The 15,296-nt window shown below is 43.6% G+C and overlaps 1 protein-coding gene across 4 annotated transcripts in view; it reads left to right on the top strand.

Annotated features, from left to right (window-relative positions):
- The window catches only part of SLC17A5 (solute carrier family 17 member 5), a 60,034-nt gene extending 46,552 nt beyond the window's left edge, over window positions 1-13,482 (top strand). For 3 of the 4 annotated variants that reach the window (XM_079939832.1, XM_079939834.1, XM_079939833.1), the window contains exons 10-11: window positions 8,475-8,565; window positions 12,151-13,482. In XM_079939832.1, the coding sequence (XP_079795958.1) occupies window positions 8,475-8,565; window positions 12,151-12,288 (229 nt within the window). In that variant the 3' untranslated portion in view covers window positions 12,289-13,482. The remainder of the gene's footprint in view (window positions 1-8,474; window positions 8,566-12,150) is intronic. The other variant, XM_079939835.1, reaches the window with a different exon arrangement.
- The last annotated feature ends 1,814 nt before the right edge of the window (window positions 13,483-15,296 follow it).

Here is a 15,296-nt window from a genome sequence, read left to right as displayed (position 1 = left end):
TGGGCCTGTGAGCCATGGCCGCTGAGCCTGCACGTCCGGATCCTGAGAAAAATAGTCACTGAGAACTCATAGAAGGGATCTGGGCTTTGGTGAGGATCACCTCAGGTTGGACAGGACTCGTGTACTCTCCCTAGTTTACAAGGTGGTTTTTCCTTTGAGTGTTGTTCGGCAGCCCAAGTGTAGGACTGAAAATGTGCTGTTGAATTGATCTAGGCTTGAGATTTCAACAAGCTGAGTCAAAGGGATCTGGGAATTGGGAGTTTGGGCACAGCAGAGGCCCAGGCTGTGTTATCTCTCAGACACTTTTAGTTGAAGGAATGGAAACCCTCATTCAAGCTGGCTAAACATCATAATGTATTAGTGTAAAGTCCAGAGACGGGAGGCTTCAAGCAGGAGTTGATATCCAGCTGTCCACTAATCTCACCCAAGACTCGTTTCTTTTCCACTCTCTACCCTGCCTTTCATACCTGTTTTATCCTAAGGCTGGATCTGCGAATAAAATCATACAGTGAAATGATTGCCAGTAACAACGAGGGTTACATGCTTCTTTTTTTTTTTTTTTTTTTTTTTTTTTTTGCAGTACGCGGGCCTCTCACCGTTGTGGCCTCTCCCGTTGCGGAGCACAGGCTCCGGACGCGCAGGCTCAGCGGCCATGGCTCACGGGCCCAGCCGCTCCGTGGCATGTGGGATCTTCCCAGACCGGGGCACGAACCCATGTCCCCTGCATCGGCAGGCGGACTCTCAACCACTGCGCCACCAGGGAAGCCCTACATGCTTCTTCGTTCGCATGAAGCAAGAAAGAAAATGATCTTTTCCTCTTTCCATCAGGGAAATACAGGCTTCATTTGGAACCAGACTGAGTCACATATCCACGCCTGAACCAACCCCCATGGCCAAGGGAATGCCATTAGACTTCAGCACAATGAGCACCCGCCCCTAAGTTAGAGGTGAAGGAGTCAGGGCCCCTAAGCCTCATGGGAATGGACGGCGAGGCAGCCATTGGTGACGTCCACACAACACGTGAAGATATGAACACAAAGAAAAGAACTCATTTGGAAGATGAAGAAACTCAGGCACAGAGGAGCTGTGTGACTTGCAAAGTCACAGTTAGCAAACGGCAGACCGGAGGCTTGAATCCAGGTCTTCCAGCTCTGTGGTCCCGGGATCTTTTTGCTACATCAAGGTGCCTCTCAATGACTTATTTAAAAGATCTTACAAATTGGTCATTGAAGAGGCACTAGCAGTTATTTTGAAAACTCAGGAAAAAGAATTCATAGCAGAGAAGAGATACGTACTTTGGTTGCCTCAGTTAATGTGATTTTATTATAAAACTAAGTAAATAAATACGGGAAATAAAAATGATAAGGAATGTAGAAGTGGCTAAGCAGCCACCCAGCCAGAAGGAGGGTGGTAAGCCACGCACTCCATTTCATGAAGCTGCAGTGCAGTCTGGGACTGATCAGGTGCCTGAAGTCTGCCAGAGCTCTGGAATCTGGCAAGGACCCCACTATGCTCTCTCAAACTGGCAGTGAAGGAAAACTGGATCATTAAATAGAAATTGGAGCTATTGTCAAAAGAAGATGAAAATGCATGCCAGGGCTTCCCTGGTGGCGCAGTGGTTGGGAGTCCGCCTGCCAATGCAGGGGACACGGGTTCGAGCCCTGGTCCAGGAAGATCCCACGTGCCGCGGAGCAGCTAAGCCCATGCGCCGCAACTACTGAGCCTGCACTCTAGAGCCTGCAAGCCACAGCTACTGAAGCCTGTACACCTAGAGCCTGTGCTCCGCAACAAAAGAAGCCACTGCAATGGGAAGCCCACGCACCGCAACGAAGGGTAGCCCCCGCTCGCCGCAACTAGAGAAAGCCCGCGTGCAGCAACGAAGACCCAACACAGCCAAAAATAAAAATAAAATAAAATTAATTAATTTAAAAAGAAAATGCATGCTAGAGAAGGAAAAAACACATATCCATGGTACCTACCTTATAAAATTGTTTTGAGGATTAAGTAAAGCACAGAGAGACAGAGAACACTTCACTCATAATGTAATAAATGCATTTGCACATAATGCGATAAACTTCATTATTATTTTCTGGCAAACTTTGAGTCAGGTGCCATGATCAGGGTCACAAGTCAATCCAAGCAGAATACTAAAGGGATGATTGGTGAGCTCTTGGAAAAGAAAATACTGATCACTAAGGAGCCACCACTGGGTCACTAAGCCCCAAAATAGCAAAGTTCTCAACATCATTTTCGACCGTGTATACACAGTATATTTGGTATATCAGGATTTCAGCAAGGTCTCCCATGATGTCCTTTTAGACAGGATGGAGAGAGAGGAACTGGATGTACAATTAGGTGGATTTGTCATCACTAAACTTCAGTGTCATAGCATGCTGATTAATGGACCTAGTCATTAAGCAAGCACTGTGCCAAGCACCGTAGCAGATGTCGAAGACATAAACGCGAAACCCTGCTTGCACCTGGGTAAGCTTCTGCTGGCTTGGAGGGTGATATGGTGTTGTCCTGAAGCATTTACTGGGCAGCCTGCAGGCAGTATCCTGGAACTGGGCTTCAGGCATCAGCTGGGTTGGTTGAACTCTCGGTCTGAAAGACCCTGGTCCAGCCCTGACATTTTATGAGTCCTTTTTTTTTTTATTTATTTATTTTGCTGTTAAAATGACAGTAATTTTATTAAAGTTCCATATAGTACAAATCAGTAAAACAGACTAGAAATAAAATAATACTTGGAATTCAAAATAATATAAGAATAACATAGTTATTCCATGTAAACCACAAAATAAGCCTTGTATGGCTGAAATAAGGGATCTAATTTTTATTTGACTTGAGAGATTACACTAGCTGTGACACATGACCACATCAGTCTCACTGCAAATCATTTGGCTTTTATAACCTCGACTTTTCTCACACATATTAAATCATATAGAAGAAAACCTTTATGAAACGAAGACCTTCCACCAATATCACATCTTAATATAGTATTCATTATAAATGTTTCAAGTGCACAGTTTGTTTTAGAAAAATAAGCTAAAAACCAATGAGCGATCACAGAAAACAGTAGAGCTTCTGAACATCAAAGGCATATTTCAGGAATGCAGTGGGCACGTGGTTGCCTTTAAACTTAGAACAGAAAGTAATACAGTGAAAGAAAGTTTGGGAAGATACTAACAGGCTACAGTTCCTAGGCCTCATTAGAGTTCAAATCTCAAGCTAAACGGCTGAAAATGAGTGGAAATTGGGCAAGCCCAGCAATTCCCATGTCTGGACGTGCCGCGTGGGCCCTTGTCCTGTTACTTTGACAGCTGCCGAGACTTCACACGTTTTCATCCCCTCCCTGTACTTTCTCTGCACCCACTCGTCTCTTACAGCCAAACTCCAGCACTACTTCCTCTAAGAAGCTTTTCCTGAGGCATCCCCTCCCTGGTCCCCTCAAATGTCCCCCGCCCACGCAGAGGGTTGATTAAGGCCCTGCCTCTGTGCTTCTGTAAACCGTGGTATGAATTGCTAACATAGTTTGATTTTTTGGGCTACTAGGTTTTATTCCATTATTGGCCCGTAATCTTTCTCATTAAGTAAACTGTGAGCTCCTTGAGAACAAGAACTATGTTTAATTCATTGTTGGACACCAGAGTCTTCCACAGTGGTTGACATAAGTGACATACTTAAGAATTGTTTGTTAAATGAATGAGTGGATGGGTGGATGACAGCAATAACTGGTATTTACTATTAAAATGGTTTGAACCATTGGCTCTCCTTTGTGCATTATAATTATAATTGGTTGGAAACTGTGATGAGAATTGGCTGCATCCAAGCGAGGCGGTGGGGTGAGGGATGTATTTCTTGCACATTTGAGGAGTATCTTCATAATCAACAATTTGGTTTGGTTCATACTTTTCCTCCCTTACTCTGAGAATAGTAGATAAATTGCGGGAAAATAAAACATTTTAAAAAATCTATTCAACAGATATTAACTGAGCATCTACTGTCCAAAGTGGTATGTGTCCTAGGCAGACCCAGATTCTATCCTCAAGGAGACTATAGTTTATTTTTTTTATTTTTATTGGAATATAGTTGATTTACAATGTTGTGTTAGTTTCATGTGAATCAGTTATACATATACATATATCCACTCATTTTTTTTTTTTTTTTGCGGTACGCAGGCCTCTCACTGTTGTGGCCTCTCCCGTTGCGGAGCACAGGCTCTGGACGCGCAGGCTCAGCGGCCATGGCTCACGGGCCCAGCCGCTCCGCGGCATGTGGGATCTTCCCGGACCAGGGCATGAACCCGTGTCCCCTGCATTGGCAGGCGGACTCTCAACCACTGTGCCACCAGGGAAGCCCCACTCATTTTTTTTAATATTTATTTATTTATTTGGTTGCACTGGGTCTTAGTTGCAGCAGGCAGGCTCCTTAGTTGTGGCATGTGAACTCTTAGTCGTGACATGCATGTGGGCTCTAGTTCCCTGACTAGGGATCGAACCCGGGCCCCCCTGCATTGGGAGCATGGAGTCTTAGCCACTGTGCCACTAGGGAACTCCCTATCCACTCTCTTTTAGATTCTTTTCCCATATAGTTCATTACAGAGTATTGAGTAGAGTTCCCTGTGCTATACAGTAGGTCCTTATTGGTTATCTATTTATATATAGTAGTGTGTATATGTCAGTCCCAATCTCCCAATTTATCCCTCCTCTCCCCTTACCCCCTGGTAACCATAAGTTTGTTTTCTACATCTGTGACTCTATTTCTGTTTTGTAAATAGTTCATTTGTACCATTTTTTTTTAGATTCCGCATATAAGCGATATATGATATCTGTCTTTTCTGTGTCTGACTTACTTCACTCAGTATGACAATCTCTGGGTCCATCCATGTTGCTGCAAATGGCATTATTTCATTCTGTTTTATGGCTGATTAACATTTCATTGTATATATGTGTACCACATCTCCTTTATCCATTCATCTGTTGATGGACATTTTATATATCTATAATGCTGCCTTATTGAAAACAGTCATCACTGAATTCAATCTGTAGGAAAGATCAGTTTTCTCTTGTTTAGTTTTTCATTCACCATAAGCCCCAACATTATAGCTATAACATCCCAATATTAAGTAGGGATTTGGAATCAGGCAAATTGGGTAACATTTTATAGTCTCTCTTTCTTACCTATAGAATGAAGATAGATAATAATCCCTACCTGTTGGGGTTCATTTTACTATTAAAGTGGGATAAATTATATAAAATACTTAGAACCCTGCCTGACATAAGGTTTTTCAGTAGGCAGTCAGTATTCCTCTTAGCATATAAATATATGTCTACATGGTATTTTTCTAAGCCTTTTCTTCTGTAGACTAAAATAGATATTTTCTATGGATAATTTTGTTGCCCAGATTCAAGGGATTTGGATAGATTTTTAACCATTAAGCCCACAGAATTCTAGGACTCCAATAGCACAGAATCCAGACTGAGTCCATACAACATGTTCTTTTTTCCAGGCTCTCATCAATCTTTCATGGCCTTTCCTGGCCAAGTGTAATACAAATACTTGAATGAGCTTCTTGGTGCTGACATTTAGAATTTCGCAGCATTCATCTGCACTTAATATCTGTCACTGAAAAGGCCTGGCAACATTGCAGTCGGTTCCTCCTACTGCCAAGGTGTTAATGGTTTAAAAAAAAAAAAAAAAAAAGGACAGGTTCTGCCAAGCTTGGTTAATTTAAGATCAGCTCCCTAAAGGGCATAAGCCAAAAAGATCTGTGCCACGTGGTTTTGTTATTGTACCCTGTGTGCACGAGTTTTCAACATAAAAATTTGTGATGTTTATAGATAACTGAATTCGGCTCAGCAGGATATTTTATTTAGGCACTGTGTCAATCAACTCAGGATGCCATACAAAACACCATGTGGCTGAGTGGCTTAAAAAACAGAAATTGATTTTCTCACAGTTCTGGAGGCTAGAAGTCCGCGGTCAGGGGGCCAGCAGGGTTAGGTTCTGGTGAAGGCTCTCTTCCTCGTTTGCAGACAGTCACCTTTTCACTGTGTCCTCACGCGTGGCCTTTCCTCCATATATGCTCACAGAGACAGAGAGCCCGATCTCTCTTTCTTCCTCTTCTTGGCAGGCCACCAATCCTATTAGGTTGAGACCCTACCTTTATGACCTCATTTAACCTTAATTAATTCCTAAAAGCCCTGTCTCCAGATACAGTCACATTGGAGGTATGGATTGGGGAGGACACAATTCAGTCCATTGCGGGCACTTTTCCATGTCTAAAATGGGGAGAGGAATTTCAGATAAGTAGTCTGCAACCAAGGTACTGAGGATCCTAAACCCTAATAGAAATAGTATTATCCCACAATAAGACGATATGGTCTAATAAACATCAAGTTTCTTTCATTTGGACCACAATTTTATAATACTGATTATCTCATTAAACAATTAAAAGCTCTAATTGGACTTTGAATATACCTAGGTGATAAGTTAATAAATGCCATTTACTTGCTTAACTAATTTTTTTTTAATAAATTTATTTATTTTTGGCTGCCTTGGGTCCCTGTCGCTGCACGCGGGCTTTCTCTAGTTGTGGCAAGCGGGGGCTACTCTTCGTTGCGGTGCGCGGGCTTCTCATTGTGGTGGCTTCTCTTGTTGCGGAGCACAGGCTCTAGGCGCACGGGCTTCAGTAGTTGTGGCTCACGGGCTCAGTAGTTGTGGCTTGCGGGCTCTAGAGCGCAGGCTCAGTAGTTGTGGTGCACGGGCCTAGTTGCTCTGCGGCATGTGGGATCTTCCCGGACCAGGGCCCGAACCCGTGTTCCCTGCATTGGCAGGCGGATTCCCAACCACTGTGCCACCAGGGAAGTCCGTGCTTAACTAGTTTTTAACTCCACCACCACCGTTACGTTTTCTTGCTAAAAATATCAAACGTAAATCTAATGAACCCTTTAGGATCTCGAGTCTAGATACTACCAGTGTGCAGGAAATACAGGGGACAATAACTCCATGTTAAATGATGCCTCAGTCTACAAACTCCAGAATGTAGGTCCATCTACAGGACAAAATCCCAGGTTCTTCAATGGACACACACAACTATCGATACACACAACAACTTAAAATAATGTTCAGCGACCCTAGCATGTAATCCGAAATGTTGCATACTGTACGACCCTTTGGCGCCAAAGCACAGAAGTGGTGCTAGTCTCCATGGGACAAGCTTCAGCAGTCATTGCAGTGCAGCCTCACAGGACCACGCGTGGGCCTGAACACCTGTGGGTCACACGCACTTCTGTGGTCAGCACATACTGAATGAGCATAGATGTTGCACTGGCTACTGGAAATAATAAAGGGGAATAAAACATGCGTTTTCAGGGAGACTATGGAGTCAGAATTAGCAAACTTGAATTAGAGAACGAGTACCTCTTAAAACACAAAGTACTAGCTTTGAGGACAGTAAAGATTCTGAAAAGACAGAGTTCAAAATGCATTTTTGTCATACACTACAATATATATAAACCCAACTTGTCTATTTCTGGGACAGTGTGCAAGGATTTAGCGACAAGAAGATACATAATAAGTTGAACAGGTAAGTTGTGAAATTGTGTGTTCAGTATGATCTCATTTCTATAATATATTAAAAATATATACAGAAAAAAATAATTAGGATATTTACCAAAATATTAATGTTGATTATCTCTATATAGAAGGATTATAAGTAATTTTACTTTCTTTGTAATATTTTTAAAAAATTTTTAACAATGACATACATTTTGTAATCAGGAAATAAATTCTCTTTTTTTTTTTTTGCGGTACGCGGGCCTCTCACCGCTGCGGCCTCTCCCGTTGCGGAGCACAGGCTCCGGACGCGCAGGCCCAGTGGCCATGGCTCACGGGCCCAGCCACTCCACGGCATGTGGGATCCTCCTGGACGGGGGCACGAACCCGTGTCCCCTGCACCGGCAGGCGGACTCTCAACCATTGCGCCACCAGGGAAGCCCTAAATTCTCTTTTTAACTTAAAAAATTTTAAGGCACATGAAGCTTCCTATCTAGATACAGCTTTGTATGAAAATCATATCTCAGCACTTTTCTATTTCACTGTAAAAGGGATCATGTCAATGGCTGTGTTTCTCTATATGATGTTAGAACTATTGAAATGTAAGTTTTTCACTCCCCAAATATTTAGTCCTATTTCAGTAAGACGTTTCATTTAGACATAAAATTTCACAAGAATACAGCCTGGGAATGGTCTAGCTATCTATGGACAGAAGCTATTTAAATGTGTGATGCAGGGAATTCCCTGGCGGTCCAGTGGTTAGGATTCCACGCTTCCATTGCAGGGGGCACGGGTTCGATCCCTGGTTGGCAAACTAAGATCCCACAAGCTGCGCGGTGGGATTTTTTTGGTGGGGCCCCCGCCCCCCAAAAAAATGTGTAACACAATTATAAACCCCTATGAAAATGTTTCTGCAGGTATGCTGGTATCCTCCTGGGCATCACAAATACCTTTGCCACTATACCTGGAATGATTGGGCCCATCATTGCTAGAAGTCTGACCCCTGAGGTAAGTAGATAATTTGCCTATAAACTGAAAAGCTCTAAACAGTTCATTTGAAGCTGCACACCTGTGTCAAAGTTGAGTATATTTTAATTAAGGATAAAATTCTGAATGTCTATTCTTATGCAATTATTTACAGCAACAAAAAGCTAAATACCGTAATAGGTAGGAAAGTATATTTTCAAAGAACACTTTCAATTTTTTTTTTTTTTTTTTTTTTTTTTTTTGCAGTACGCCGGCCTCTCACTGTTGTGGCCTCTCCCGTTGCGGAGCACAGGCTCCGGACGCGCAGGCCCAGCGGCCATGGCTCACAGGCCCAGCCGCTCCGCGGCACGTGGGATCTTCCCGGACCGGGGCACGAACCCGTGTCCCCTGCATCGGCAGGCGGACTCTCAGCCACTGCGCCACCAAGGAAGCCCCACTTTCAATTTTAGACAGAACAACAGAACTAAGTTAAATGAAGATCTTGTAACGGAAACCACACAAGTACTTAAAAGTTGTGATATTATACCAGATAAATAACTTGTATCTTTGGTTTGAACAAATAAAAATTGGCAATGTAGAATTATTCCAGAAATGGAACCACGAAAGTGTCAGGAAATCGGGTGAGAATGAATAAGAACAGTTGAAAGAATCCAGAACGTTTAGAAGAGCAGAATACTTAGGAAGACGTATAGGTGTCTTCACAGATTTGAAAGATGGTGACTTATTCTCGGTAGTTCCACAAAGCCAGAGGGAGAGAAGGTACGAGGAGGCAATAGGCAAGTTTTCTGTTTAGAGCTATTACTGTGTGGAACGGGCTGCCCTTTGAGTTAGTGAGCCCTGAAACGGTCAAACATGTATTCACCTGGCATTTCCTGAGTGCTTATTACTGTGACAGATACCAAGGATTCAAAGGCAAAATTGTAAGATTCTACACTTGAGAAATTCATTATTTAGATATTATATGTAAAAGGACTTCCCTGGTGGCGCAGTGGTTGAGAGTCCGCCTGCCGATGCAGGGGACGCGGGTTCGTGCCCCGGTCCGGGAAGATCCCACGTGCCGCGGAGCGGCTGGGCCCGTGAGCCATGGCTGCTGAGCCTGCACGTCTGGAGCCTGTGCTCCGCAACGGGAGAGGCCACAACAGTGAGAGGCCCGAGTACCGCAAAAAAAAAAAAAAAATAGAGATCATATGTAATGAAAGTACAGTGTGACAAAGCTGCAGAAAAAATGTATGCTCTTGCTGTGGACACAGAGGAGGGAACAACCAGTTTGTGGGGGAGGAGCCTGGAGGAGTGAGCCAGGGTGTGGGAAGGGCTGGTATCCGGCCTGTGTCAGGGCACTGAGGCCCCAGAAACACGGCGGGCCCGGGGTTGGTGTGGCCTGAAGCAGAGACACTGAGTTATATTGTGTAAGAAATCAAATTCAGCGACCTCAAAGGCCCCTTCCAACTCCAGTTTTCTACTGCTTAAGAAAATCTAAAGGACTAGTGAAATGTGTTCTTCAAGAGGCTGACTTAACCTGTAAAAGAGACTTAATTTTCTGTTTTGTCTCTGTGATGAAATTAACACTGTCTAATCCTTAGAATTTCAGTATATGCCTACAAATTGTCTTATTACCAAATACTCGGACTTCAGACACGAGGGTGTTCACTGCAGGTGGTGCTCTACCATTTCTAATTCCTTACTCAAGTGAATCAGTGCCTCATTTTCTCTCACATAACAGAAAGGAATGTTGGGGCCGCTCAGTATGTCCCATCACAGATGTTTACCCTTATCTTCATGCAGCATTGTGGCAACACAGGAACCTAAGTCAGCACACTACCACAAGTAATTTCATTCATTATCACTAGTCCTGGCACTTCTGCTGGGAAGATCTGGACTCCTGAATTCAAGTCTTGAATGTTTGTGAAGTGGGAACTGAACTGGATTTCAGATCTATTGTTACAGCATTTGTTTCATGTTATTAAAAAAAGCCATTATTTTTAAAAAGGAGAAACGCATTTACCCGTACAATTGTAATTGCTTACAATTAAAGTTTACCGCACTTTATAATTATTTATTTATTATAAATAAATAATGAAGTAGGGAGTCCCTGGCAGTCCAGTGGTTAGGATTTGTCGCTTTCACTGCCGTAGCTCAGATTCAGTCCCTGGTCGGGGAACTGAGATCCCACAAGCTTCGCAGTGTGGCCAAATAATAATAATAATAATGATGAAATAAAGGTCAAAGTGTGTCTGAGGTTCAATTCCGTTACAGACCAAACAGCATTCTCTAAAAACTGGTGGAGTTTTTGTTAAAAAACAGACCAGGAGCTTTGTGTGATTTCTGGTACAGTTGATTGATTTTTAAGTCACCCGTTGCCTCCAGGTAACACTGGGGTATTATTTTATCCAGCAGATCAGACAGAGCAGCTTTTTCTTAGAATCCTAAGAAGCTGTCTTAAACCCGTCTCTCGGGTATATGATTAGTAATTAGTAATTACTGACCGTAATTAGTAATTAGTAATTACTGACCGACTTCTGCTCTAGGATGGTAACACGTTGTTAGCAAGCATATCTAAATAGTCCCTAAAATTTAAGATGGTTTCTAAGATTTTTTTTTCCACCAGAATACATTCATCTCAGAAAAGTATAATTGACCACAGAGTACTCCTTTCTTTCTCCGTGTTTTTCCTTTTTTCCTACATAAATGACTTCATGCCAACTTGCTGGTGCCTTTCCTTTTTCTTCCTCATTGCCAGTTCAGCTGCTCGGTTTTTTCTTTTCTAACTGCTGCAAACTCTGGTTACATTGAAATTGTGAAAATCCAAAAAAAACGTTGTTAAAGATAGTCACACGACCCAGAGGTTTAGATAACTACTGGATATTTTTACACCACTGGATTACACACTGTGTCTTGTTGATCTCTTACCGACAGATCCCATCTATGTTCTGTGTTGTGTGCCATTCAAGAGCCCTGCAGGATCTTTCAGGCCAGGCTGAACCTGTGTCCATCTTAACTCATCCTTACTTGATCTGCCCCTGACACCCCATACCTGAGAACTTGGGAGATGATGTGCAGGCATAATACTAATACTTTCCTCGTAACACATGAGTTGAGGACGTGCCAATGTTTTATTTTTAGTAAACGTTTTTATTGAAGTGTAACATGCATTTTTTAAATGCACAAATCCTAAGTACACAAGCTGGACAGATTTTCAGAAAGTTAGTACATCTGTGTGACCAGTGCCCACCCAATCAAGAAACAGCACGTTATCTCCCTCACAAAGCCTCCGGGTAGCCCTTCCTTTCTCTTTCCCCCCCACCAAGAGGAACCACTCTCCTTTCTAACACCGTAGATGATGGGCTTTATATCAGTGGAATCGTTCAGTGTGCACTCTTTGTTTGTGAGGCGTATCGATGTCGTTGTGGGTCATTCGTTGTCGTTGCTGTAAGTAGTCCGTGGAACACACATGCCACCATCTCACTGTTGATGGACATTTGGGTTGTTTCCAGTTTTTATGAATAATGCTACTGCCATATAAAAACAATCTTGTGACACCACCTTTTTTTAAAGCGGACCACAAACAAAATCCTCTTTCATTTGCATTTTTTCTTTCCTTCTCTGCAGAACACTGTTGGAGAATGGCAAACTGTTTTCTGCCTTGCTGCTGCTGTCAACGTATTTGGCGCCATTACCTTCACACTGTTCTCCAAAGGCGAAGCACAAAACTGGGCTGTTAGGGATCACGGTGGACCCAGAAACTGAAGGAACCAATAAATAATCCTGTCTCGATATATTTTTGTTTATCATGTAACCTAGCAGTGCCTTTGATATTTTAACGTGTAAGCAATCTATATATAAGAAAAAATCGTACTGTATTAAATTTTTAAGGCCTGTAATCATGAAATGTCACTAGTTGCCAGATGCGTAAAATTAGCTGTTTTTAATTATTAATAACACATTTGCTAGAACTTACAATTCAGGGTCACATACCTGGCTGCAAGTCAGGCAATCTGAAAGAGGGGAGTTCTGTTTATTTTCAAGACCATACTTAAAGGGACGAGCAGAAACGGACCCCTCTATACCTTTGCTTAAGCTGGATAGTAATTCTCAGGTCCTGGTAAACACCTTTTTTTGTACACTTTCCTCAGAAACTTATCTGTCATCAACATTCCCTGACACTTAGCTCTCAAACTTCAGCATCTCCATGGAGCTGCCAGCCACTGTATCATTCAGCCTGGCAACTTCACTGAGGGGAGCGTGCCCAGGCCGCTGCCAGGCGTTCCCTCTCTGGCTGCAGGGACAGTGCCCAGCACTTACCAGAGGCAGCATCCAAGACCAGGGTCAGCGCCAAGGCTTTGGATGGTGTCATTCCCCTGGGGCTGTTAACGAGTGGCTGAAGCCCTGAGCCGGCAGGGACAGCGCAGTCCAAAGCCATGGCTTCCGTGCCCCTCACCCATCCCTTCCCAGCACGCTGGAAGACTGCCTGCCATGTAACCTGCAAAAGAAAGTATGATGCCCAATTAGCCACAAGTAGCATCATCCCACCTTCGTGTGGGATCAGAGTATAAATTTTCAAGTCCTGTGTTCTATGAGCTCCACCAGGATAATTAAATTTAAAAAAAGCACTCTCACATGTTTTCTCTCTGTCTTACGTGTCAGTGTCTGGTCGCAGCTCAAGGTTAGGGTGACTCTTACTTCCGCAGCACCTGCAACCAGTGGGGTGACCGTCTTTACTGCTGGTCTCTGAAAGCTCATTCTGCCAGTTTCTCCTGGGCCATCGTCCAGTGGTTTTTGAGCGTGCTTCGAGGGCATTTATGTGGTTTGGAACTTGATTTACGTTTTGTTGTGTATGTTCAACACTACCTGTAACATCTTAACTAAAGCTATTTAATGTAATATGACGTGTACACATTTCTGTAAATTTATTTTTAAATCTGTAAATAACTTTAAGTTGCTATGGTGATTTTTCTTTTATAAATTATCAAAATAAACCTTTTTGGATTGATTCTTTTGGGATCTGACAGCCCTGTGACACCTTCTAGTAGCCACAGTGGCTATTTTATATCTTCCCTTTCGTCCTCCTCAACCACTGATCTACCTCTACCCACATCTCTGCCACCATTCAGCCAGGATACGTAGGTCCTCTAAGTGATGCAGCATCAGAAACCTCTACTGCCATCAGCCTGCCCTTCCTGACTCTGAAATGGGTCAACTCCTCCTGCTAAAGCATATGCCTGCATCCCTGATTATGTCCTCTCACCTCCTCCAGACCTTGCTTCAGTAACTCCTCTTGCACAGTCTCCACCTCTCTTCTTGTTCTTTCCCTTCTGTCTTAAAGACATACAAGCCTTCTAGCCTTTAAAAAAACAAAAATACCTAACCCTCCTGGGGGCATGAAAACACACACATCCCCTGGTGGCCCAGGGGTTAGGACTCGGGGCTTTCACTTCCATGGCCCGGGTTCAGTCCCCGGCTGGGGAACTAAGATCCCACAAGCCGCACGGCGCGGCACGCACACACAAAACATACGTATGTAATATTTCTAGAATGATCCTCAAGAAACTGGAAACAGTGGTTCCTTCTAGAGAGAAAAATTAGGAACCAGGGCTGGGACGGGGAATTCATTTTCACCTTGCCAAATGTGACAGTATAACCTATTCAAATAAAAACATCATTTAAAAAAACGAGACACCTGCTGCTCAAGCTACTACCGTGTGATCACCCCCAGGCTTTGCACTGCACCACGGACATGCCCAGCGAGCTGTCTTCACTGCACCTGAGAGGTTTAAATCCAGCCTCACGCTCTCACCCTCACGCCTCACCCCCAATGAAACCAGCTGTTCCTGCCACTCTCCTTACTCCTGTCACTGAGGCTCGGGCTTGGAGTCATTTTTTATCCTTCCTCTTCCCTCATCTCACACCTCACCCTCGACCCTGTGTATAATTAACCATCTGTCTTTTCCATTCCAGTTCGTTAAAGTCTCCGGATTTAAAAAAAAAAAAAATCCCTCTGGCCATCTCCTAAATAAGATCTTTGCAGCTCTTGTTTCCACCTGGAATAGAAAAGTTAAGTGGTCTCACTGCCTTTAGTCTGAACCTCTTCTGTCCAGCTTCCCACCTGTGCTGGGTCATTGGTCCAAGTACAATGCATCCCCTCTCCCGGATCAGGATGCTCTCCCGAGGTGAACCCGCTCCCCGCACCTCCCTTTGCCCACCCGGGAATCAATCCCTTAGCCCAGCAGCCTGCCCTGCTCACTCCTAGGCTCGGTCCGCTCCATCCTCATCTCCCACACCTGTTTCAGCTACATCCGGGGACTTCCTGCACTCTCCATTTTCCCCTCCCCCTCCATAGCTTTACGAACGTCCTTCCCTGAGCCTGGAAGTTTGCACTTCATCCCCATCTGCTTCAGGACCCTCGATTTCTTCTACCCTCTGTGATCTAGATGTGGTCTCTTCCTTTGATCCACTAAAACACCATATTATTTATTAATTTTGAGTTTTTTGCTTTGTTTTAAACTTGAGGACTCAGGCTCAGTGATGAAGAAAGGATCATTCATTCATTCAACAAACATGAATATCTACTCTTTGCTCGGCTGTAAGGATACACAGATATGTGTTTGACACAGTCCTCTTCCTCCTGGAAGTCTCCCTGGAACTGTCAGCCTCCCGGATCTCCCGGGTCCTCCCCAGCATTCTCTGTACAATACACAGGAACACATGTCTGTGTCTGTCTCCCTGTTAGATTCACCACAAGCATCTTTTTTTTTAAA

Source organism: Stenella coeruleoalba (genome assembly GCF_951394435.1).
Source record: "Stenella coeruleoalba genome assembly, chromosome: 12".
Lineage (NCBI taxonomy): Eukaryota > Metazoa > Chordata > Mammalia > Artiodactyla > Delphinidae > Stenella > Stenella coeruleoalba.
Note: the sequence above shows the minus strand (reverse complement) of the source record. Positions and strands in the feature narration are given on the sequence as shown.